The following is a 24221-nucleotide window of genomic DNA, read 5'->3' on the forward strand; positions in this document are numbered from 1 at the left end:
ATGGAATTCTACCAAAAATTCACTTCAACTTGGGTCAAACATATTACAAACTAAAATCTAACGTATAACTGAATATCAGTTTGGTGATGATGGAGCGAAATGGAATGAAAACGAGTTCAATATGAGAACCAATGCTAGAAAATATTTACAAAAATGGTTAAGTTGATAACACCTTAAGTGAAATGAACTAATTTAATGACCTGTAATTCTGTGTGCATTGAAGCTACTCACATCCTTCGTTCAACTCTGGTACGCTTTTACTTACCCGTGCTATCCATGTTATGTGAGTGTATTATGTAATTTGACCTAGTGACTCGAAGCCGAAACGGGTCATTTATTTTCTGTAAGACCACCAAGACTGTACACTAATAATAAATAAATGTTACAGTTTTATGCAATGAGCAATGGAAATACAAGTTGTTCAATTACTAGTTTATTAGGTATTGTTGTGTTTGAAGTTAATGTGACGTCACTGAAATAGCTAAAATAAAGAAATATGGGAAATTTTATTTGTCCTATGAAATTAATATTAGCGCAAATAAAGTCATCAGCGAAATGAGATATATACTCAGAAAAGAAGAGTTGAAAAATATCGGCGAAAAAATTGGACGACAAGTCAAAAGCTGCATGACGACTTCTACGTGTAACAACACTTAATCGAACGACTCTCTTCAGTCGATTATGCACAATTCTACCAGACAGGTAGATACCAACGACCGACGGAACGCACTACAACTTGGGCCAAACGCATTTCGAACATTAATGTAAACAATAATCGAACATCAGTGTAACTGATAAGGGAGCTAAATGAAAGTGAAACGAATTCAATACAACGACGAATACTAGAAAATATTTACAAAAACGTTTAAGTTGTTAACACCTTGAGCGAAATAAGCGAAGTTATTGACCTGTAACTCGCAAGCTTTTAAAAATTAATGGCAATGACAGAAAAGAAGCATGAGAATTCTCACTATATATTATGTACCCGCATCACTGCAAATTTGCTATGAAACGACATTACAATATCATGCAGATAGAATTTAATGATTTAGTTGGCAATGAAAGAGCAAAAAATTACAGCGGTCGACAGACGGGATACTTTGTTCATGTGTCAAATGAACTTGGTGCCAAATTTGTAGGCATGGAGGACACGAATAAATTCGTGGTACGAATATTAAAATTTCTCATGTCACGCGCATGATTCCGCTGTCGGTTGCAACGGTCTCCGATGGAACGGAACGAACGGCATGGAGACTTCGTATATTGCTGCAAAGTACGTTGGTTAAGCCCGCCCGGTTAGCCGATCGGTCTAACGCACAGCTTTCCGGAATGGGAAGGAGCGCCTGGTCCCCGGCACGAATCCGCCCGGCGGACTTGTGACTTGTGTCGAGGTCCGGTGAGCCGCCCAGTCTGTGGATGGTTTTTAGGCGGTTTTCCATCTGCCTCGGCGAATGCGGGCTGGTTCCCCTTATTCCGCCTCAGTTACACTATTTCGGCTGTTGCTGCGCGAACAAGTTCTCCACGTACGCGCACACCACCGTTACTCTAGCACGCAAACATAGGGGCTACACTCGTCTCTCGTCTGGTGTGAGACGTTCCCAGCGGGGGGGGGGGTCTGGTGTGAGACGTTCCCAGCGGGGGGGGGGGGGGGGGGGGGGTCCACCGGGGGCCGAACCTCACAATAACCCTGGGTTCGGTGTGGGGCGGCGGATGGTTGAAATGGACTGCGGTAGTCGTCGTCGGGTTGTGGACCACTGCGGCTCCGGCGGGGACGGAGCCTCTCCGTCGTTTCTAGGTCACCGGTTTTCGTTTTAAAACTCGCCATTGTTGAATTAATGAAGGACAAAGGAGTGCAGGAACGAAAATGAGAACATCAGGAATCGACTGGTGACCTCGCGTTTTAAGTAGGCTTGACTGCACGCTACCTACAGAAAGGCACTGCATGGAGAAAAACAACTTCCTTCTAATTTGATGGGGATGAATTTAGAAAGAAAATTGCGTTTTAGAAGAGACACATTCTGACCCACAGTCCAGTTGCGTAAGCACACTGACATTAAAGAAACCGCGAGGTTTGAAGAATGTATTGTGACCTTAAAAGAACCGGAACGACAGTTTTGTAAACGTTCAGAGGACAATGCCAATATCGCACTAGTTTTAGAGTTGTTTCCGAGACCGTTTCAGTTGACAGCGCCCCTGTGCATATTCAGACATAACTGATCGATCTACAAGGTACAGCAGTTCTTTTTTTTATAGATAAATTCCTTTAACGTTAATACTCTCCAAGAGTTTCCACATCTCTATAACGAGGTTGCAAAAGTGCTACAATATTTCGATCAACACATGTGTTTGAAAGGCATTTTTTCGATTATTAATATAAATAACGTGGAAACCTGAGCTCGAAAACCTATGAAATTCTCTGGGTCTGTTCGTATTCTGACAGTTTGTACCAGATAAAAACTATGTCTTCAGTGCACAAAAAATAATTAAATAATACTGACCTTTTTTTTTCGTGATCTATGTTGTTGAGAAATATGAAATATAAAACCAAGTCGTACACTATAAGACTGAATTGCTATTTAAACATGGTGCATACTCAGTTTTTCCCTCCTCACCCTCTGACAGTGTGGCGTTGGGGTGAGGAGAACATGCCAGCCAGGTTGAGCGCTATGGCAATCGTGCTGGGGCATGGGCCATGAGCCGAGGTCTTGGCCACCCCTGGTGTCAAATACAGATACCCATACCACTCGCTCAACCCTGGCGCACTTTTACTAGTTCATCCCGTACATACTCGTATAGTGTGAATGCTTGACATAGTTTTCTGCAGTGAGTTGTGCCCAGAAAGAGTAATTTATTTTCTGTAACACAACTAGGACTGTACACTGTTAATGAACGAACGAATATTATGGGTTTGAGCGGTGAGATGGGGATAACATGTATTCAGGTACAAATTTATTACATATTATTAGATTTACATTTGATGAAATATCTCAGAAAAAAATAACAAAACCATAAAAATATAATTAAGCTATGAAATTTATGTCTATATAATAGTTTCAATAGCCCAAACACCAATATGAAATTGCTAATTAAATTCATTTTACACTTGCTGTTCTTTGAACCAGCACTTGTAACTTTGGTAACTGGCAATATCTTCAACGTCATATATAGGAAAACACAATTACTTACTACAGTTTCACATTTATAGAACTGTGTCTATTCAGTCTTCATGAGATGTAAACAAGAACAAAACTAGATTTTAAATATAATAGTCTATTCTTTAACTAATTTGTAGTATTTATGCAAGTGAAACAAGTTAAACAACTCGATACCAAGCAAATGTTTATTTTTGACTTAAATTATCACAGTTTCAACCACTGAAGAGTTTTTTCCAGGGAGTTTTGGGACGTTCACTATATTAGTTTCACATTAAAGAATCAGTTATTGAATTTTGTGAATATAATACCGCCATAGAAATCAGACGTTGAAAACTGGCCAGTATGAGTTGCACATTGAGCACTACTGTGTGTAGTGTTAGTATTGGGACAATGTACATCAGTCTACGTCTGTTGTCTTCAACCGGTAATGTCCGAGGTTATTTCACAACAAAAAATGTTAACTCTCCACAGTGGCGTATCTTGTTCATTTCATTCAGATAATTTGACGAATTCCATCAAATAAATATCACATGTATAACTATATCAAAGAACTTTGATATATATTTCCCAAGAAATACTATTTACACATATCAAAATAGATACTGCTGGTTAAGAATCCACTGACATGTAAAAATTGAATACTTTGGTGTTAAGAGTCCATTTGAAATAGCAGGGAAGTTTCAACTCACAAGTGTTACAACAGTACCTACAAAATTAATCAAAAATATACATAGAGAATTTAGTTTCACAGATATAAAACCGTGTATTGTCACGTACTTTGTACTTCATCAGAAATTGTCTGAACCACTGATAGTTGTGATGTATTTAGATGTCGCCATTCTGCTGCATTATAATTAAGGATAAATGTAAATTATTAACAGCGTTTCACTCAAGAGCTCAGGATTCGAATGGCCAACAAAAACCACGAAATAAGTGCAGGGACAACAGTTTGTTTCCAAAATGATGTTATTCAGTTCTAGAGCTGTAGGTTCATCTGGATAACAAATTCCTTGTACCTTGTAGTGTTCCTGTACTATACGGTAACACAAGTTTTACTTAAATTCAGCACAATTACACAGCTTTTCGACGGTTGTAAATACAAGTAACGTACTCTACTCAAAGCTACATGAGAGAGTCTAACGCGTTTTCCCATGGAAAAAAATACCTATGTTACAGAAATATTACGAATAAGAATACATCTGAACAAGATTTCTCTTACTGAAAACTTCTTTTCTAAGTTACAAATTGCAGATTGACTTTATTATGTCAAGCTGCAGAGTTCGTACACAGATAATTAAGAACTTTGTCATTCAGTATTGTTAGAAGTAACAAATCTTCACACGATGAAGTGAAAAATGAGATATACTGATATTCGAAAGTGCTGGACGGAACTTTGTGTAAAAATCTGTTTTGAAATACGATACAGGACTGTAATTAAGATTATTTTTTGTTTTCTTCGTCACTGTAGTGGGCTGCTCCAGATCGTGTGCCGACCCGCAGTTAGCGGTGGGCGTGGGTGGTCAAACAGTTGACTCGCGGGCACCCGGGCTGCAGTGTGCACTTCAGCACTGGCCTGGTCGCGTGCCCTCGGGCTGGAATGGCCCAGTGGTTTGCGCATGCGCGGGACGAGTGCAATGCGGCTACCCTGCTGGTAACCTGGCCTCGCTGCGCATGCTTGCCAGTCAGCTTACGGCCTCTGTCTCAGATGCCTTACAGCACGGGGCAGCGCTGGAACAGCCTACAGTGGAGCACGCATCTCTCTGAGAGTAGAGGAATGTTTCTTGAGGGATGTGTGATGTTAGCACTATTTTTGCAATACATTACAGCGAGCGTTCGTCAACAAAAAATTGGTAAGAAAGCTTAGAAAAAAATACCTTTCCAAATTAATTTCTCTGATAAATAATTTGACATGTTTAGTATCATGACGAGAGTATAAGACGTAGACGTCATTTATCGAATATGGTCAGCATTACTATTATATAATGATAAGAAGAGATTTTGTTTTTGTGATGGTTCAAGTGAGATTTTATTTTCTGTATCTAGGAATAAGGAACTTAGTTTCAGCAATAATAAAACATATAAGTGTTTTAGAAAAAAATGTTAATCATAAAGCTACATGAAATCAGTACTTAAATAAATGTTCAAAACTTTGTCGCCGAATTAGGAAATAAAGATGAAAATATTTTGTGCCTGCCAAAGACATTTGGAAATTGCGAAAACTGATTTCGAATTACATATATGCCTCATGGCTGTCGTGTGGGATTAGCAAAATATGTGGCAAGCAATGCGTTTCATTCGTTCTGTTTCTTAAAACGCTTGTTATCTGTGTACGACGAAAGAATCTTCAGATCTTCAGTTTCTGAATGGGCGTCGCACATTCAGCACATGGGCAACGTCGGAGGACATTGCACGAAGCATCACAGTTCCTTCTGGCGCTTATGGCAGAAACAGCAGGAGCTCTAAATGGCAGTGATACCAGCACGTGCTTCACCCCGGACGCTGGCACTCTTGGCCGCAAGCATCACAGTTCCTTCTGGCGCTTATGGCAGAAACAGCAGGAGCTCTAAATGGCAGTGATACCAGCACGTGCTTCACCCCGGACGCTGGCACTCTTGGCCGCAAGCTGTCAGACGACGTGTGCCTAGCTAGATTCGCTGTGAGGCTCAGCTGGTTTCATCGTCCGCCCTAAGATGTTGCAGGACAGTAATAAGATTCGATCACGAGGTCAACACACAGCTTTCACGGCTGTGTATTCAACTTTACAAATTAGATGTCGGCTTCTCCTTCGAGAAACTCATTATTCGGTGCTCTTTTCTTATTTTCTGTTTTACTTTTTTTTCTTCTTTATTAGAACACTCGATCATACGTGGACTGTTCGCGCTGTAGCTAAACAGGCTCATCGTGTCCGTACATGGACTTCTCACAAAGTCACTGCATTGTGAGGGTTCCATACTGTATACCACTGCTGCTCAGGGGGAATTGGAGCAGCGAAAAGTACACAAAAATAATGATAATGGTGTGAAACCCTCGGTACAACTTTTTTTGGCCAAAAAAACCAAGAAATATTGGCACTTTTTTCAGGTTTTCGTCTATTACTCGGAAACAAAGCAGCGTACTGAAAATGTTACCCTTACCTCAATGAAACCGCATTAAATTTTCGCCGAATGAGCTACTTAAATACCAAAATAGGAGCAGTCGTTTGGCCGGAATCAATTGTCAAGTTTCGTTCATTTTTACCAGCTTAGCTAAAAAGCCGGTTCCAACGCCTGTAATTCAAAAACTGCTACTTCAGTTCAAAAATTCGAGTTATCAAAGTTGTAGAGTGTGAAATCTCCTGTCACAAGGCATCCACTTTTTCTGTTTTAGGCACTATTAAGCGTTCGCACACTTGAAAGTCAAAGGAATTTCAGTTTGTTGTTTCTTTTTAAGTCAAAATGAACCCTAGGTAAATAAGAAAAGTGTTGCTTTGTCACATTCATTGATTTCCGAAGAAAGGTCACGGTCATTTCTATCTTCACTATTGAATGGGCTCAGTACAGTCATATACAACAGATCCGGATTAAGACTTATTGTCGACGCTTTTAGTGCAATTGGATGCGCAGCTCCAATAATGGAAGCTTCCCTATTTCAGACGTCCTTGACTGCGCGACCTGAACATCCTAACCATAACCAGCGAAGGATTCTTCCAGCGCATCTCTGACAACGCCGATTTTAACATATGCAAGATTGACGGGTTGAATGCTTTCCTTTCCACGGTAGGAATCATGTCAGTCTCTCCCTGCACAGCTATAGAGTCTGACAACACTGATCGGGGAAGAAGACGTTCCTATCTAAGAGATGCTACGCGAAGGGGAAGAAAGTCTTCTGAAAAATCTCGCCGTTTAGGGACACAGGGTTCTTCATCAGACATCATTTTCGATGAAGATACAAATGCTGCAGTCGCAGAAGAGAAGTTTCTCGTAAATAAGAGCAACGAGAACGACTTGCTTTTAATGCTCATGAGGAAATTTGAGGATGTAGGTATTCAAGTGTTACAAGGAGAAGAGTATGCCGATTCATTAGTTGTGGAAGTAGCTATGTCCCAAGTTACTGAGTCTGACGGTGTGGCAATCATAAGCGAGGACATAGGCGTGCTTGTTCTCCTAACCGGTAGAGAAGACTCCTAGAACAACCCGTAGTTTCATAAAGTGGGACGACAGAGTGTGGTATTCTAGTAATTCTTTCAGTTTAGATTCTGGATCTGCACTTTTCAGCCATGCCTTCGCAGTATATGATACACAATCCATTTTATTAATTACTAAACCATATGGAGCAACAGCCACATCTTAAATTGCAAGCTGCTGAACTTGTTAAACCCTCAGCTTCTCAAGACTTAACAGCATAGGCAGTAGAACAGTGTACGGGAATTACAGCTGCGCGGCTTTGGACGACCTCAGGCACGAGCTTTTCGTAAAGTCTGCCCCGAGAAAATCTTTCAAACACGAAAGGCTACCGCCAACACCGCACGCAGCGAGGTGACACTGACTGTGATCCTACCGTGAGCTGTAAGCTTGTCAGGGGCAGAAAACTGATCAGTTCCAGTGTGGCTGTAAGAAATCAGCCTCGTTTCCCCTGACGATGCGGCTCCAGCTACGCTACTGAACGTGGTTTCCTGTACACGCAGAACGAGGTGGACAGCAGCATGTGGACGTCCCAAATCTGGACTGAAGTGCTCATCGGCGTGCAAACACTCTTATGGCTTATCTTGCGAGAACGCCCCAGAAACTGGACCCGGCAACGATGTGGAGAAGGTAGAAGATATGTTCCAGGTCGAGGATGTTGGTGACACAGGAGATCGGATGCTGGGAGCGGGACATGCCGGAGTCTCCCAAATGACGGCGATGGAATTGAAACTTGATAAAATGTTAATCTCTGATATATTATTGTTTTTTAAATGTTGCCATACCCTTTTATTTCTTCATTAGTACAAATTTTTATGTTATTCATACGTCCATTACTATGTACTTGGTTTTCATTTTAGCAACCGACTCATACCAATTAAGACATGTGTAAAAACGAATAAAAACATAATTGAACGAAGAAAATTAAAAATGATACACACGCAGAACACATATGTGCTCATTAGAGAGCCATCTCCTCACTGGAGATTGCATTTCATTGAATAACTGTGACTTGAAAGAAAAACAGTAGAATATAATTACTTTGGCTTTTAGGTGCACAAACGTTTAATAGTGCCTAAAACTGAAAAACTAGATGGTTTTCTAATATGAAATTCCTTGCTTTATAACTTTGATAACGTGACATTTTTCATTTGGAGTAGTCGGTTTTGAGTTACGGGCGTTCGAGCCGACTTTTTAGCCGAACTGGTAAAAATGAATTAACTTTGACAACTGATTGCGGCCAAATGGCTGCACCGATTTTCACATTTAAATAGGTCATTCGAGTCAACATTTAATGCTCTTTCAGTTTGGTTAGGGTAACATTTAAAGTAGGATGGATAATTTCCGAATAATTGGCGAAAGCCTTAAAAAAAAGTGCCAAAATTTCTTGGGCTTTTGGCTGCAAAAAGTTGTCCCGAGAGTTTTCGAGATCGAGAACTTGGATTAAATGTACTGTCAACTATACACACAACAAAAAATATGAAATCTTTTACCTCTTTTTTGCAAACAAAACGTACCCCGGTACTGGAATAACATAACGGCTCTCCCTCTCACCTGAGGAAACTGTTGCAAGATAGCTTAAATGCTCGCAGGAGCTGGTCGACTTGCTGCTTGTTCTGAATTCGTGTTTGTAATTGGTATGCGAACTGTCTGACTACCACCTAGAATCTCGTATATGTGTTCCTCCCGACGTTGACCTCTTTCACATGCTTTGCGAATGTAGGTGAGTAGCAACGCTGTAAGTAGTGCTGTAACGACGAGGAAGACCCACTGTGCCAGGGTGGGGATGAAGGTCACCTCTTCGTAGGCGAGAACGTTGCCTGTTGCCTGCCGCTCGGCGGGGTCCCGCCCGCTCCCAGGGTCTCCCACCTTATTCACCTGCCGAGTGCCACTCGTTGTCGCCTCCTGGGAAGAGCACTCGGTCCACTGGAACGTCAGATCGGCGTCCAGCAGTATCAGCTGGGGGATCGGTTCCAGAATGCACTCGGATACGAGCTGGAGGTTGTTACCCCGCAGTCGTAATTCGCTGAGGACCGGCACCTTGGAGAAAACCTGGTCCGGTAGTTTGCCGAGGCTGCAGAAGGACATGTCGAGGGCGGACAGCGAGCTGGAGACCAGCATGGGGCCCCGGCCAGGTAGCACCAGTGGATTCCAGGACAGGTCCAGAAGCTCCAGCCGGCGGCATTCGGCGAACGCGTCGCGGGGCAGCACGTTCAGCTCGTTGTGTGAGATGTTGACCTCCTTGAGGTCTCTCAGCGCGTAGAATGCGTCGGGGGATATCTGCAAGATAAGGTACCAGAAGTGACGTTACATGCTGTATCTCGTCCGCATCTCGTGATCTAGGGGTCAGCGTTGCTGTCTCTGGATCACGGGTTCCCGTGTTTGATTCCCGGCCGGGTTCGGGATTTTCTCTGCCCGGTGACTGTGTGTTTGTGTTGTCCCCATCATTTCATCATCATCCTCATTTGTGAGACTAGATTGGTTTGTGAAAAGAAAATGGACTGTGTAAAAATTGGGAATTGTACGGGCGCTGATGACCACGCAGTTGAGCATCTCACAAAGCAAACATCATCATCATCATACAGTATCTCAAGTGAGAGAACGAATTGTGGCACATTAATTAAGGGATGTTTCTGAAATATGGCTGAACTACTCGGCAAGCATGTCTTCAAGCTATGATATCGTAATTTTTATCTTAATTTATTCATCAATTATGGCAAAAAACGTGATGAAACACACGACAAAACTACATCTGAGTTTCGAACGTACGCCATTTTGCTATTTTGTAATTTTTTGGAACTTTGGTCCAGGAAACAACCATTTAATGATATTACCATATCGTGGTCGCATATAAGTCGTTACTACTGAGGACAGTGTCCCCCCCACCAGCGCGGATGGGCCTGCTCCACGCCAGCGTTTCCTGCATCGCCAAGGTGTGTATATCTGATGACCATCTCTGTAGTACTTCGAAAGCAGTCATCCACAAACAAAAAGTAACAGCTTACACGCGGCCACGACTGTGTTTACTAAAGGAATTATTGTTTCATCAAATTAAAAAAACTGTGCTGAAACGCCCCCTTAGAAAAATTTATGAAAGATTGTGCTGGTAAACCCCTTACGTTATTTGATTTTCAAACAGCTGAGCAAAACTGTACGTACTCAGACATTTCTCTCTTTACTTATTCTGATCATCATTAAACTGACACACAATATTTTTAGCGCAACGCAATCTGACTTTAAAAAATCCCTACAAAAGAATGGCCCTGGCTAACAATAACCAATACCGCTCATGAATCACTTACCTCACAAAAACCTTCGTTACTCTAACTACTGCAATACGGCGAGCGCCACCACAGCCAGCTAAATAAAAGATTCTAACTACTGAAGTCACTAACTACTGATAGGCATAGTTAGCAAATGAAAGATTTTGATAGAGAACAAACAATGTATTTACCTTAATAGTGTTCAAAAGTCACAGTTCATGATATCCAGTATTAAAATTTTACTGTCTCTGATGGACATACGTCCAGATCATCTGCTCTCAAAACTCCGCCATTTCTCTCCCCACATCCACCACTGCTGGCGGCTCACCTCCAACTGCGCAACGCTACGCGCTGTTAACAGCCAACTGCCCAACACTACAATGGCGAATATTCCAACAATGCAAACTAGCCACAGACTGCACACAGCACAGTCAGTGATTTTCATACAGAGCGCTACATGATGTTACCAACATAAAAACCTAAACAGCCTACTTACAGTGCTATTACTCTGTGCGCAATATCCTGTAGGTTAATTAAATTGTTTGTTTTTTGATTTCGGATAAGAACTACTGCAGGCGTTCCGTCATAAGACACATCTAATTATGGAAGGATCAACATTAACTCTTCGGATGGGAGGCGTACCAATGACTCGTCGATTGCTTCATCACTTTTTCCAAAAAAATATAAAAAGCTCTCTTATATTATAGGCCGACCGAGGAGAGTGGATCCTTAATAACCACCATATACCTTTTAAATTACGCAGCTCAAGAGGTTTCAAAAACAGACAAAGGTACATAAAGCAATAGCGACGGAAGTTGAGCGCGTTGTTCCCACAGCGCAGCCGCACAATACCATACGCAGTGTCACAACCTGCTTCAGTCATTAGTACATAAACCTCTACTACATTCTGAGCCACTAGGATGACATTTGGTAATGGGAAAATGTGGGACGCCATAGCAAAATTGTTAGAATGGTTTCAGTCTACCGGACTAATGGAGCGTATTAACAAACTGATGCTGAATCGAAGTCAATGGATTTCAGGTGGCTAACGCTGTTCCACATCCTATTGCTAATTGTCAGAAACTCTTAATCACTGATTCGGCATCGACAATGACCAGCCCGGGACGGACGGTGATTACTCACTCTCAGAGGTGGTGAAACGGCCCGACCTAGACTGTCCTTGCCGCAGCCATGGTGAAGTTCTACACAGGCCATCCGAGCGTTCTGTGTGATGCCTCAGACCGCGTGGATACCATCGCTGTTCATCACGGGAGAAGGCTGCAGAGAACAAGACAGCGTGTACACTGAACTGGACATCAGTGGCGTGATGTAGCCGCCGATCAGGGCTAATGTAGCATGCATGCTAAATTGCTGCAGACGTGTTGCGACGACACCATGGATGCCGTTACGTTCTCCAGCATCTGCAAAATCGATGTCTTTGAACGAGGAGGTGTCTATGTGCCGCTGTTAAATGTACACTGATAAGCCACATCATTATGACCACTACTCAACGCGACGTTGGGTGCCAAGCACATGACGCGCTAACGAAAGAATATTAGCGGAGCAGATACGGAAGGGGGATCACCCTAGCGAAGATACGGGCTGCAAATGGGGAAAGCCATTCACATAAACAACTTTGACAAACGGCAAATTATTATTACGCAGAGCCCGTGAACGAGTATCTTGAAAGCGGCGAAGCTGGTCGAATGTTGACTTGCTACTCTCGTGAGCATCTACGGATAGAGGTAAAAGGAAAGTGAAACTACCGCTAGGTGCTAAATGGATGGACGTCCACGTTTTTTCACAGAAGTTGAGGTTCGGAGGTTTGCCTCCTCTGTAAAGTAGGATAGATGGTGATCTGCGGCATCTCTGCCGAAAGAGCACAATGCTGGTGCACATACGTTTCTGAGAACACCGTTCATCGTACATTGTTGAACATAGATCCCCGCGGCAGACCATCCTTACGTGTCCACATGTTGACCAAACGGCCAGCCGTTGTGGCCGAGAGGTTCTAGGCGCTTCAGTCCGGAACCGCGCTGCTGCTACGGTCGCAGATTCGAATGCTGCCTCGGGCATGGATGGGTGTGATGTCCTTAGGTTAGTTAGGTTTAAGTAGTTCTAAGTCTAGGGGACTGATGACCTCATCTACATCTACATCTACATACATACTCCGCAATCTACAATATGGTGCTTGGCGGAGGGTACCTCGTACCACAACTAGTATCTTCTCTCCCTGTTCCACTCCCAAACAGAACGAGGGAAAAATGATTGCATATATGCCTCTGTACGAGCCCTAATCTCTCTTATCTTATCTTTGTGGTCTTTCCGCGAAATGTAAGTTGGCGGCAGTAGTCTTTAGATGATCAGAGTCAGCTTCTTATCGAATAGCAGTCTGAAAAACTGGGACTGTACAATGATGTCCACACACTGCGTAATAATAAGCCATGGGAAACTGGCCTAAGCAGAGACCTTTTGGATGGTACCTTGGAGCTTACATTCAGCCGAACGCTACAGACCGGGAGCTGTACCAAATGTAAAAGTCACTGCCAAGCAGCATTGCATGACCAATGGTCTGATGGAGATCACGAGTCTATGATGGTTGTGAGGAAAAGAAACACTCAGCATAGAGCTGTGAAGGATGCCATTTTATTGGATTCATGAGGCACTAAGTGATGTAACAACTCTAAACCGAAACAATTGGCAAACAAAAACTGATGAATAAAAATCAGAAGGGGGCCTCAAAAGCCTCAGTTGAGAATATGAAAAGTCTGATGTTACCAGTGGTAGCGTGTACCTTATGTAGGTAAAAAAAGACTGCTGAAAGAGGTTGTAAGAGGTCCGAGCAGATGTAATTTCGATGTATTGCTCACGCGCTGCCTGCGATACGTAAGGTATAAGAGAATCTCAGACCAGAGAGCAGTGTAGACTGCAGTAGGAACTGTGTAGCAGTAGCAGTAAGTTGTTGTTAGCGAGCAGTCTGGTCTGGTGTATCGTGTTGGCTGGGCCGGTCGTGGTGCAGCGATGCCGGAGCCTGAGTATTATTGTATAAGGTAAAAAGCAGCCTCGCGCATATGTAGTATTGTTATCTCAAGTCCCATGTAAATGTTTTAAAAAACGTCCTAATAATAATCTTTCTCATAAATAGTAACTATTAACAACCATTCATTTCAATTTAAACAATTTACTAATTTCTCCAATCCATGATCATCCCGATTATTGCAAAAAAAAATCAGTTGTTTCCTTTCATAAATGACAAATTTATCGGCAAGCATTGCACACGGCCTTTTAATTCAATAAAATACCATCAATAAAGCGAATGGGTCACAGTTTTTTTTATTATTTTGACAGGTGACACCTGCGATATGTGAGGGACAGACAGGATCTCACTGCGACTAGGCTATGTCGAAAGATCGTTTGAGGTGTCCTTGGAACTGTTCCAGTACGTGAGTTAACAGGTCGAGGGTTAGTGGCAGTGGTCGTGCACACTCTAGAAAACTATGAACTTGATATGCCTTATCTGTGTCGGCAAGCTATGCCACAATGAGTGGATATCTTCGAGGGGTGCAAGCTGTAATTCGTGAAAAGTTTCCTCAACCTAAATATGTACACTGCAGTTTTCACGGCCCCGGCCTGACTCTACTCAGTCGTTTCGAAACTGCACAGACACGTATCCTCAGCTATAAATTTCACTGAGGATCGTTTACAAATGTTCAAATGTGTGTGAAATCTGCTAAGGTCATCAGTCCCTAAGCTTACACACTACTTAACCTAAATTATCCTAAGGACAAACACACACACCCATGCCCGAGGGAGGACTCGAACCTCCGCCGGGACCAGCCGCACAGTCCATGACTGCAGCGCCTGAGACCGCTCGGCTAATCCCGCGTGGCTGATTGTTCACAAAGCACAAATGTTCTGAAAGTAAAAGTCACGGAATATTGCGATGAGCATATCACAAGGACCAGTCTCTTGTCTATGTGTGAAACGAGATGGGTTGAAAGATACGATTCACTGATAAGAGTAAGGAATATTTACATTCCAATCTTGTACGCTCTGGACGTGCTGTTAACAGAGCCGCAAACTGGATACCTCGGACAAGGCCAGCCACGTTCTTTGTGCTTTGGAGAAGAGCGAATTCCTGGTCTCACTTTTTACAACTAAAGAAATGTTTTCATTAATAAGCACTTCAGAAAGTCCAGTGTTATCTCTCAAAGGCAACTGAAAATGTACAACATATTTGCGACATCTTGAGTGACATTGCAGACTGCAGATTCAAAGAACTGTTATCTGAAATAAAGCTGGTAGCAGAAGAAGCTAGAACCGAACTACTTCTCCATCGTATTAATTCACAACAGAGGTAGATATAAAATGTGGCATTACCATGTGATGTCACTACTCCAGATGACTGCTTCATATTGGACAACGTAACGGCGCAGCTGCATTAAAGATTTGTGAATCATAAGTCATCGGTTACCGCTTTAACTTCAGTTTTACGTAAACAATGCACTGACGAGCATTTTGCTGACAGAGAATCCATTGCTACAATCAAGCGGACAGCCACATTGATGAATGTGGGTTCAAGTCAGAAATGCAATTGCAGTAGCGCAAATGGAATAAAATACCAAAATGCTAGTCGACCTAATTGTGCTCTCGCAGCTTTATGTCATTGCAGTGAAGATTTTTTTCGTTAATACGAACCGTGAAAGCTTTGGCTACCATTCCACTATCCACGGCAATACCTGGGAGGATCTTCTCATCATCAAGAAGACAGGAGAACTATTTGTGCGGCAGCATTGGAAGTACCAGACTCTCTGTCTTAGCACTGTTGTTTCTTCATAGGGCCTCAACATTGGCCTACAACCTGATGACATAATTAAAAAGTATGCTGAATTTGGTTCTCAGAGACTTGCCACGTAGTAAAATGTAATATCTTGTCTACTGAAATATATGTGCGCATTTAAAAGTTAGAATAATGTTACAGTTTACAATTAAGGGTTTTTTTGTCTGATCCCCAACTCTCTCCAAAACAAAACACTGGCCACGGCCCTGGGGCATTAGTTATTCTCGGTTGACATATTTCATTTCGACTGGTAAACAAATGGAAAGTTAATGAAGCATCTTTTCACATTGCACGCCTGAGGTAAAGGATGGTGTTTACGTTAAAAATTAATTCACTGAAGGAAAACTTATTTGTTACAGCTTTTAAATAATATTGCTTCATGTTGCTGGCCTGTGACGCCGAGCAAGGGTATACGCGAACAAAGATAACTTTCATGCCGCTAGTGTGATGTGCAGGTTGTTGTTGTTGTTGTTGTTGTTGTTGTGGTCTTCAGTACTGAGACAGGTTTGATGCAGCTCTCCATGCTACTATATCCTGTGCAAGCTGCTTCATCTCCCAGTAAGTACTGCAGCCTACATCCTTCTGAATCTGCTTAGTGTATTCATCTCTTGGTCTCTCTCTACGATTTTTACCCTCAACGCTGCCCTCCAATACTAAATTGGTGATTCCCTGATGCCTCAGAACATGTCCTACCAATCGATCCCTTCTTCTTGTCAAGTTGTGCCACAAACTCCTCTTCTCCCCAATTCTATTCAATACCTCTTCATTAGTTATGTGATCTACCCATCTAATCTTCAGCATTCTTCTGTAGCACCATATTTCAAAAGCTTCTATTCTCTTCTTGTCCATATTTCACTTCCATACAAGGCTACACTCCATACAAATACTTTCAGAAACGATCTCCTGACATCTAAATCTATACTCGATGTTAACAAATTTCTCTTCTTCAGAAACGCTTTTCTTGCCATTGCCAGTCTACATTTTATATCTTCTCTACTTCGACCATCATCAGTTATTTTGCTCCCCAAACAGCAAAACTCCTTTACTAATTTCAGTGTCTCGTTTCCTAATCTAATTCCCTCAGAATCACCTGATTTAATTCGACTACATTCCATTATCCTCGTTTTGCTTTTGTTGATGTTCAAATTATACCTTCCCTTCAAGACACTGCCGATTCCGTTCAAGTGCACTTCCAAGTCCATTGCTGTCTCTGACAGAATTGCAATGTCATCGACGAACCTCAAAGTTTTTATTTCTTCTCCATGGATTTTAATACGTACTCCGAATTTTTCTTTTGTTTCCTTTACTGCTTGCTTAATATACAGATTGAATAACATCGGGGAGAGGCTACAACCTGCCTCACTCCCTTCCCAACCACTGCTTCCCTTTCATGTCCCTCGACTCTTATAACTGCCATCTGGTTTCTGTACAAATTGTAAATAGCCTTTCGCTCCCTGTATTTTACCCCTGCCACCTTCAGAATTTGAAAGAGAATATTCCAGTCAACATTGTGAAAAGCTTTCTCGAAGTCTACAAATGCTACAAACGTAGGTTTGCCTTTCCTTAATCTATTTTCTAAGACAAATCATAGGGTCAGTATTGCCTCACGTGTTCCAACATTTCTACGGAATCCAAACTGATCTTCCCCGAGGTCGACTTCTACCAGTTTTTCCATTCGTATGAAAAGAATTCGCGTTAGTATTATCCAGCTGTGATTTATTAAACTGATAGTTCGGTAATTTTCACATCTGTCAACACCTACTTTCTTTGGGATTGGAATTATTATATTCTTCTTGAAGTCTGAGGGTATTTCGCCTGTCCCATACATTTTGCTCACCAGATCGTATAGTTTTGTCAGGACTGGCTTTCCCAAGGCTGTCTACTCCCGTAGCCTTGTTTCGACTTAGGTTTTTCAGTGCTCTATCAAACTCTTCATGCAGTATTGTATCTCCCATTTCATCTTCATCTGCATCCTCTTCCATTTCCATAATATTGTTCTCAAGTACATCGCCCTTATATAGACCCTCTATACACTCCTTCCACCTTTATACTTTCCCTTTTTTTGCTTAGAACTGGGTTTCCATCTGAGCTCTTGATATTCGTAGAAGTGGTTCTCTTTTCTCCAAAGGTCTCTTTAATTTTCCTGTAGGCAGTATCTATGCCTCTACATCCTCACATTTGTCTTCTAGCCATCCCTTCTTAGCCATTTTGCACTACCTGTCGATCTCATTTTTGAGACGTTTGTATTCCTTTTTGGCTGCTTTATGTACTGCATTTTTATATTTTCTCCTCTTATCAATTAAATTCAGTATTTCTTCTGTCACCCAAGGATTTCTATTAGCCCTCGTCTTTATACCTACTTGACCCTCTGCTGCCTTCACTACTTCATCCCACAAAGCTACCCATTCTTCTTCTACTGTATTTCTTTCCCCCGTTCTTGTCAATTGTTCCCTTATGCTCTCCCTGAAACTCTGTACAACCTCTGGTTTAGTCAGTTTATCCAGGTCCCATCTCCTCAAATTCCCATCTTTTTGCAGTTTCTTCAGTTTTAATCTACAGTTCTTAACCAATAGATTGTGGTCACAGTACGCATCTGCCCCTGGAAATGTCTTACAATTTAAAACCTGGTTCCTAAATCTCTGTCTTACCATTATATAATCTATCTGAAACCTATCAGTATCACCAGGCTTCTTCCATGTATATAATCTTCTTTTATGATTTTGAACCAAGTGTTAGCTATGATTAACTTGTGATCTGTGCAAAGTTCTACCAGGCGGCTTCCTCTTTCACTCTTACCCCCAATCTATATTCACCTACAACGTTTCCTTGTCTTCCCTTTCCTACTATCGAATTCCAGTCACCCATGACTATTAAATTTTCGTCTTCCTTCACTATCTGAATAATTTCTTTTATCTCATCATACATTTCTTCAATTTCTTCGTCATTTGCAGATCTAGTTGGCATATAGACTTGTACTACTGTCGTACGCGTGGACTTCGTGTCTATCTTGGCCGCAATAATGCGTTTCCTATGTTGTTTGTAGTAGCTTACCCGAACTCCTAATTTTTTATTCATTATTAAACCTACTCCTGCTTTCCCCCTGTATTCACCTGACCAAAAGTCCTGTTCCTCCTGCCACCGAACTTCGCTAATTCCCACTATATCTTTCTTTCTACTGATAACGACATCCTCTTGAGTAGTCCCCGCCCGGAGATCCGAATGGGGGACTATTTTACCTCCGGAATATTTTACCCAAGACGCTATCATCATTTATCCATACAGTGAAGCTGCACGCCCTCGGGAAAAATTACGGCCGTAGTTTCCTCTTGCTTTCAGCTGTTCGCAGTACCAGCACAGCAAGGCCGTTTTGGTTAGTGTTACAAGGCCAGATCAGTCAATCATCCAGACTGTTGCCCCTGCAACTACTGAAAAGGCTGCTGCCCCCTTGAGGAACCATACGTTTGTCTGTCCTCTCAACAGATACCCCTCCATTGTGGTTGCACCTACGGTACGGCTATGTGTATCGCTGAGGCTCGCAAGCCTCCCCACCAACGGCAAGGTCTATGGTTCATGGGGGCAGGGATGTACAGGTAAATATCAAATTTCAGGGGCTGATCTGACCATGTTACCAAACGATCGTAAGATATATCTCTTTATAATGGTAAATGAGATAAGGACAAGTTAAGTAACAACACATTCAGCTTCAGATAAACGTTTGAAGCTCACTAATGCGAAGAAAATATTTGTGGGCGCTAATAATTGAGATTCTGATCGTCCCAAGCTGGCACAACAACAATCAGTTTAGTTGTTGTAGCCGTAGCCTGTGAGAAAATTTCAAACAATTTGCTCACTATAAACAGCTTGGGAGAGACAGTTGTATTGAGGGAGTAGTTTTAAAAGGGTACTCTAAGGGAAGATGCGATCTGAGTTTGTGTTTTCCAATAAAATACGAGCTCGACAGGATGATTAAATGCAGGAGAGACGAAGGTTGCCGCTTACTGTCGTGGACAGGCAAAGATAATTATCTGCAAAGTTTGCTTGTATGTTTACGAGTAGTTGACACGTTGAAGTTCAGTGACAACTCGGGTGGTTAAGTAACAAAAGGTTGGTGCATAGAGCATAGCACACGGGCAGAGACTTAATTGATAGGAGCTATGGCAGTGACTGCGGTGGCAAGTATTTGATAAAACTAGCGTAGAATTGTGATTTGTTTAAAGTTAATACATGACTGCTCTTTCATGTAAGAATAGCAAAAATAATTTTGTTTTTATCCCAGAAATCTGTTTTGTAGCCTTTGGTGGAAATATTTCTTTCTTCTCATGTTAATACATCAAGCGCAAATTTTATAAACCAGTCGAAGTGAGTGAGGAACATAATGTACACTCGCATTTTATTAACTTTATAGTCTGTTAGGAGAGAGAGAGAAATAAGTAGAGAGAACTTAGAAAAAAAAAAGAGAAGGAGGCCTGAATTTACTAGAAAATTTTATGAAAGAAATTGGTACTATGTGGAATAACATGTAAATCATTTTTCAGTTGAAATTCATAGCATATTTTATTTACTATTAAATAGAGGGGAAGAGACTGTAACAACTTTGAATGGTTCCCTGGCTAAGCTTTAGTGAAAGAACAACAAATGAGTGGTGGAAGTGGAACACAGCAAACCATGTCCAATGTGTCCAAATAGCAGGTAGCCTTAGTGAAACATGGACTATAATCATTACATAAAAAGACGGTCATGGACGTAACGGAAGATGAGACGTGGGCTCTAATAAAGCTGAGAGAATCTGACTTGTCAGTGTCGGCCTAACTAATGCTGAGTTGTTAGATGTGGAAATTTTGAAAAATAATGAATTAGTTGTGATTCTGCCTCAATGTACAGTTGTAGCAAGTCTGTGGGAGACTATAGAAGGGAATGCACAAATACCACCTAACAATGTATTTAATAATGCATACCAGTCTAAGATAAACTGAGGTGGAAACAGTACCTGGAGGAAACAGATAATGTTTTGTAAGATGACAGCATCCACGGTTACCTCCAATGTCACCATCTGATTGAGCGACTGACAATTAGACTTAACAGCTGTAAGATAACAGATGAACCAGCCCTGTTCACAAACCCCAGAATATCGAATAGTTTGATTAGGACAAAGCAACAATCACAAAACGTCTCTGTTGAAAGAGTAGCGCGCGCCTTGTTGCATCGTGTGTAGAAACGTGTTGCTTTACCAGTGACGCCGGTGGCGTAAAGCTGTCGGCACACGGGCCGTGCTGTCGAACGTCAACGTTGAGCGTGCCAAGTTCAACGTGCTGCTGACCGCTCAGAAATGATGCGACTCGTGCATACGGTACGTGGGCCCCACCGTGGTATACGCGATCGCAACGCACTACATCGGCAGTTGGGGATGTTTCTAGTTCGAAAATCACACTGTTTACGAATCGAGCGCGTGTAAAATACCCACGTTAGGTCCATTAAAACGCACATTTCCTGCATCGTCCACGAAAAGGAAAGTACCATGTCCAGTCAATAAGGACACAAGCTTATAAAAGTTCCATTACAAACAGTGCGTTGCAAATTTGCAATTCTTCTCCACGTAAGATAAACATTATTTCTTCATTCCAACATTTAAGTAAAATCCCAAGGTCAGCCTTACTTGATCACTGTTCCTACCCAGCAGCAGAATCTTTGTAACATCTGAATTACGAAGCGTAAAAGAAAAAGGAGCAAAATATCTTTATACAAGTAGCGCAAGCTGTCCTATATATTAAGCCAATCGACAAAGTCACCCTTCAAAAAGAGGTGAACTTATATTTACATAACATCAATTATTATAGTACATACTTATATTAAACTAATAATAAAGTATCAAAACCTAATAAAAACGCAAATGTTAAGGAAAAAATTTGTAAGTGTCGAGTCGCGAACCACTGCCCAAATGTTTTACTATTTATAGGTCGGTGACACTACTGACTTCGCTTTTTTTTCTCATTTTGTTCGATATTGTTCGTTGCATTTGTTCCAGGAGGATGCCTCATGACACCCGTTGAAATTCACTGTTAATCCTTTCACTCAGTTTTTTTATTACAAAGGGCAGCTAACCCTCTGACCGAACATGCTGAGCCACCGTGCCGGCATTTATAGGTCAGTGGCACTACTGACCTCGCTAAACCAACAACTTGCTGTTTCACACTCAATCATAGCATGTTACCACTTGCTGAAAACCGTAATCGTAGATATCTTACAAATTGAAATTTCATTGTAACAAATTGTACCAAGAACAATGCGTTTTGGGTAGATCTTCAGTGAGTCGCTGCCTTCAAATAGCATACTCTCGTAATACGTAAATTACAATAATTCTTTTGCCACGAATATGATGTTTCTCATTATTTTATTGGAACGAATCACACAGTTAACGACGGGTTATCCAGTGATTCTCAATTCGCTGGTGCCCAGAAACGGCATGTATACGTATAGGCACGAAATGAATGCCAATATGGCGCCTCACAACTCTGTACTGAAGGGAGACGGCGTACGTGTGACGTAGGTGGCGTTGTGCTGTCTCATTGGCCAACGCTCAGACACACGCTCAGAATATCTGACAAGCCAGATGTTGCTCTGCACGTTTGGAAAGGCTCCCGAACGTGCTATTGCACACTATGACGTCAGAAACTCAGCACGCTCAACGCTCAACGTTCGGTTGCACGGTCCGTGTGCCGACGGCTTAAGGGAGCTACCCCGTGGCCTCGGGCGAAGAGACAGCGTATACCCAGCCACCCGTCCAAGTGGCGTCCGGCACGAGCAGAACAGGGCGAGACGGAGACACAGAGGCGGCTCTGAGTACAGTCGCGTATGCTGACGGAGGCTGCGGGATGAGGTGAATCACGCGAAGAAAGAATGACATCATTAACCGCCCTGACACAGAATACTGAATAGAAAAGTGCTCAAAGAAGCTTCATTTTCACAGAGTAGTATCTAGTATGCACAGTTGGGGCAAGAGGTAATTCCGGTGTCAGACGACAGTTGGTATCACAAAATACGAGAAGAAATAAATGAAAGTATAACAAGAATGGCTCTAGGTCTGTATTATTTCAACAAATCATTTACCTACAAAAATACTGCAAGAAAGGATAGACGCAACACACAGCAGTGCCATCACACCTCGAGATAACAAACAAAAGAACAGTACAGTACAGTACGTATGTAGAATTCTTAGGCAGAAAAAGAAAACGACATGGATGTGTTAGTTATCTGCGCGTTGCAGAGTGTTAAATAAATTTCCTTAAATACACTCCTGGAAATTGAAATAAGAACACTGTGAATTCATTGTCCCTGGAAGGGGAAACTTTATTGACACATTCCTGGGGTCAGATACATCACATGATCACACTGACAGAACCACAGGCACATAGACACAGGCAACAGAGCATGCACAATGTCGGCACTATTACAGTGTATATCCACCTTTCGCAGCAATGCAGGCTGCTATTCTCCCATGGAGACGATCGTAGAGATGCTGGATGTAGTCCTGTGGAACGGCTTGCCATGCCATTTCCACCTGGCGCCTCAGTTGGACCAGCGTTCGTGCTGGACGTGCAGACCGCGTGAGACGACGCTTCATCCAGTCCCAAACATGCTCAATGGGGAACAGATCCGGAGATCTTGCTGGCCAGGGTAGTTGACTTACACCTTCTAGAGCACGTTGGGTGGCACGATGGGTTCGATGACGTTTAGGATGTACCGTGCACTATTCAGAGTCCCCTCGACGATCACCAGTGGTGTACGGCCAGTGTAGGAGATCGCTCCCCACACCATGATGCCGGGTGTTGGCCCTGTGTGCCTCGGTCGTATGCAGTCCTGATTGTGGCGCTCACCTGCACGGCGCCAAACACGCATACGACCATCATTGGCACCAAGGCAGAAGCGACTCTCATCGCTGAAGACGACACGTCTCCATTCGTCCCTCCATTCACGCCTGTCGCGACACCACTGGAGGCGGGCTGCACGATGTTGGGGCGTGAGCGGAAGACGGCCCAACGGTGTGCGGGACCGTAGCCCAGCTTCATGGAGACGGTTGCGAATGGTCCTCGCCGATACCCCAGGAGCAACAGTGTCCCTAATTTGCTGGGAAGTGGCGGTGCGGTCCCCTACGGCACTGCGTAGGATCCTACGGTCTTGGCGTGCATCCGTGCGTCGCTGCGGTCCGGTCCCAGGTCGACGGGCACGTGCACCTTCCGCCGACCACTGGCGACAACATCGATGTACTGTGGAGACCTCACGCCCCACGTGTTGAGCAATTCGGCGGTACGTCCACCCGGCCTCCCGCATGCCCACTGTACGCCCTCGCTCAAAGTCCGTCAACTGCACATACGGTTCACGTCCACGCTGTCGCGGCATGCTACCAGTGTTAAAGACTGCGATGGGGCTCCGTATGCCACGGCAAACTGGCTGACACTGACGGCGGCGGTGCACAAATGCTGCGCAGCTAGCGCCATTCGACGGCCAACACCGCGGTTCCTGGTGTGTCCGCTGTGCCGTGCGTGTGATCATTGCTTGTACAGCCCTCTCGCAGTGTCCGGAGCAAGTATGGTGGGTCTGACACACCGGTGTCAATGTGTTCTTTTTTCCATTTCCAGGAGTGTAGATTCCAATAGGAAATGCATTTCGACCCCAACTGTAAATGCTGTCATATTATAAAATATGGACAGACAAAAATTCAGTTGCCCATAAACATTAACATTTAACAGCCAGATAATAGTAGTCGTCCGCAGCTCGTGGTCGTGCGGTAGCGTTCTCGCTTCCCACG

At 42.9% G+C, this 24221-nt stretch overlaps 1 protein-coding gene across 2 annotated transcripts in view; it reads right to left on the reverse strand.

The window, feature by feature from the left end:
- Positions 1-2931: 2931 nt before the first annotated feature.
- LOC124623175 (leucine-rich repeat-containing protein 4B-like) overlaps positions 2932-24221 on the reverse strand; it is a 56124-nt gene continuing 34834 nt past the window's right edge. The window contains exons 3-4 of one of the 2 annotated variants that reach the window (XM_047148979.1): positions 9113-9595; positions 2932-4911 (exon numbers count right to left, since the gene is read on the reverse strand). In XM_047148979.1, the coding sequence (XP_047004935.1) occupies positions 4894-4911; positions 9113-9595 (501 nt within the window). In that variant the 3' untranslated portion in view covers positions 2932-4893. Of the gene's footprint in view, positions 4912-5326; positions 9596-24221 lie in introns of those variants that run through there. The other variant, XM_047148978.1, reaches the window with a different exon arrangement.

The sequence above is a fragment of the Schistocerca americana genome, chromosome 7 (assembly GCF_021461395.2).
Source record: "Schistocerca americana isolate TAMUIC-IGC-003095 chromosome 7, iqSchAmer2.1, whole genome shotgun sequence".
Lineage (NCBI taxonomy): Eukaryota > Metazoa > Arthropoda > Insecta > Orthoptera > Acrididae > Schistocerca > Schistocerca americana.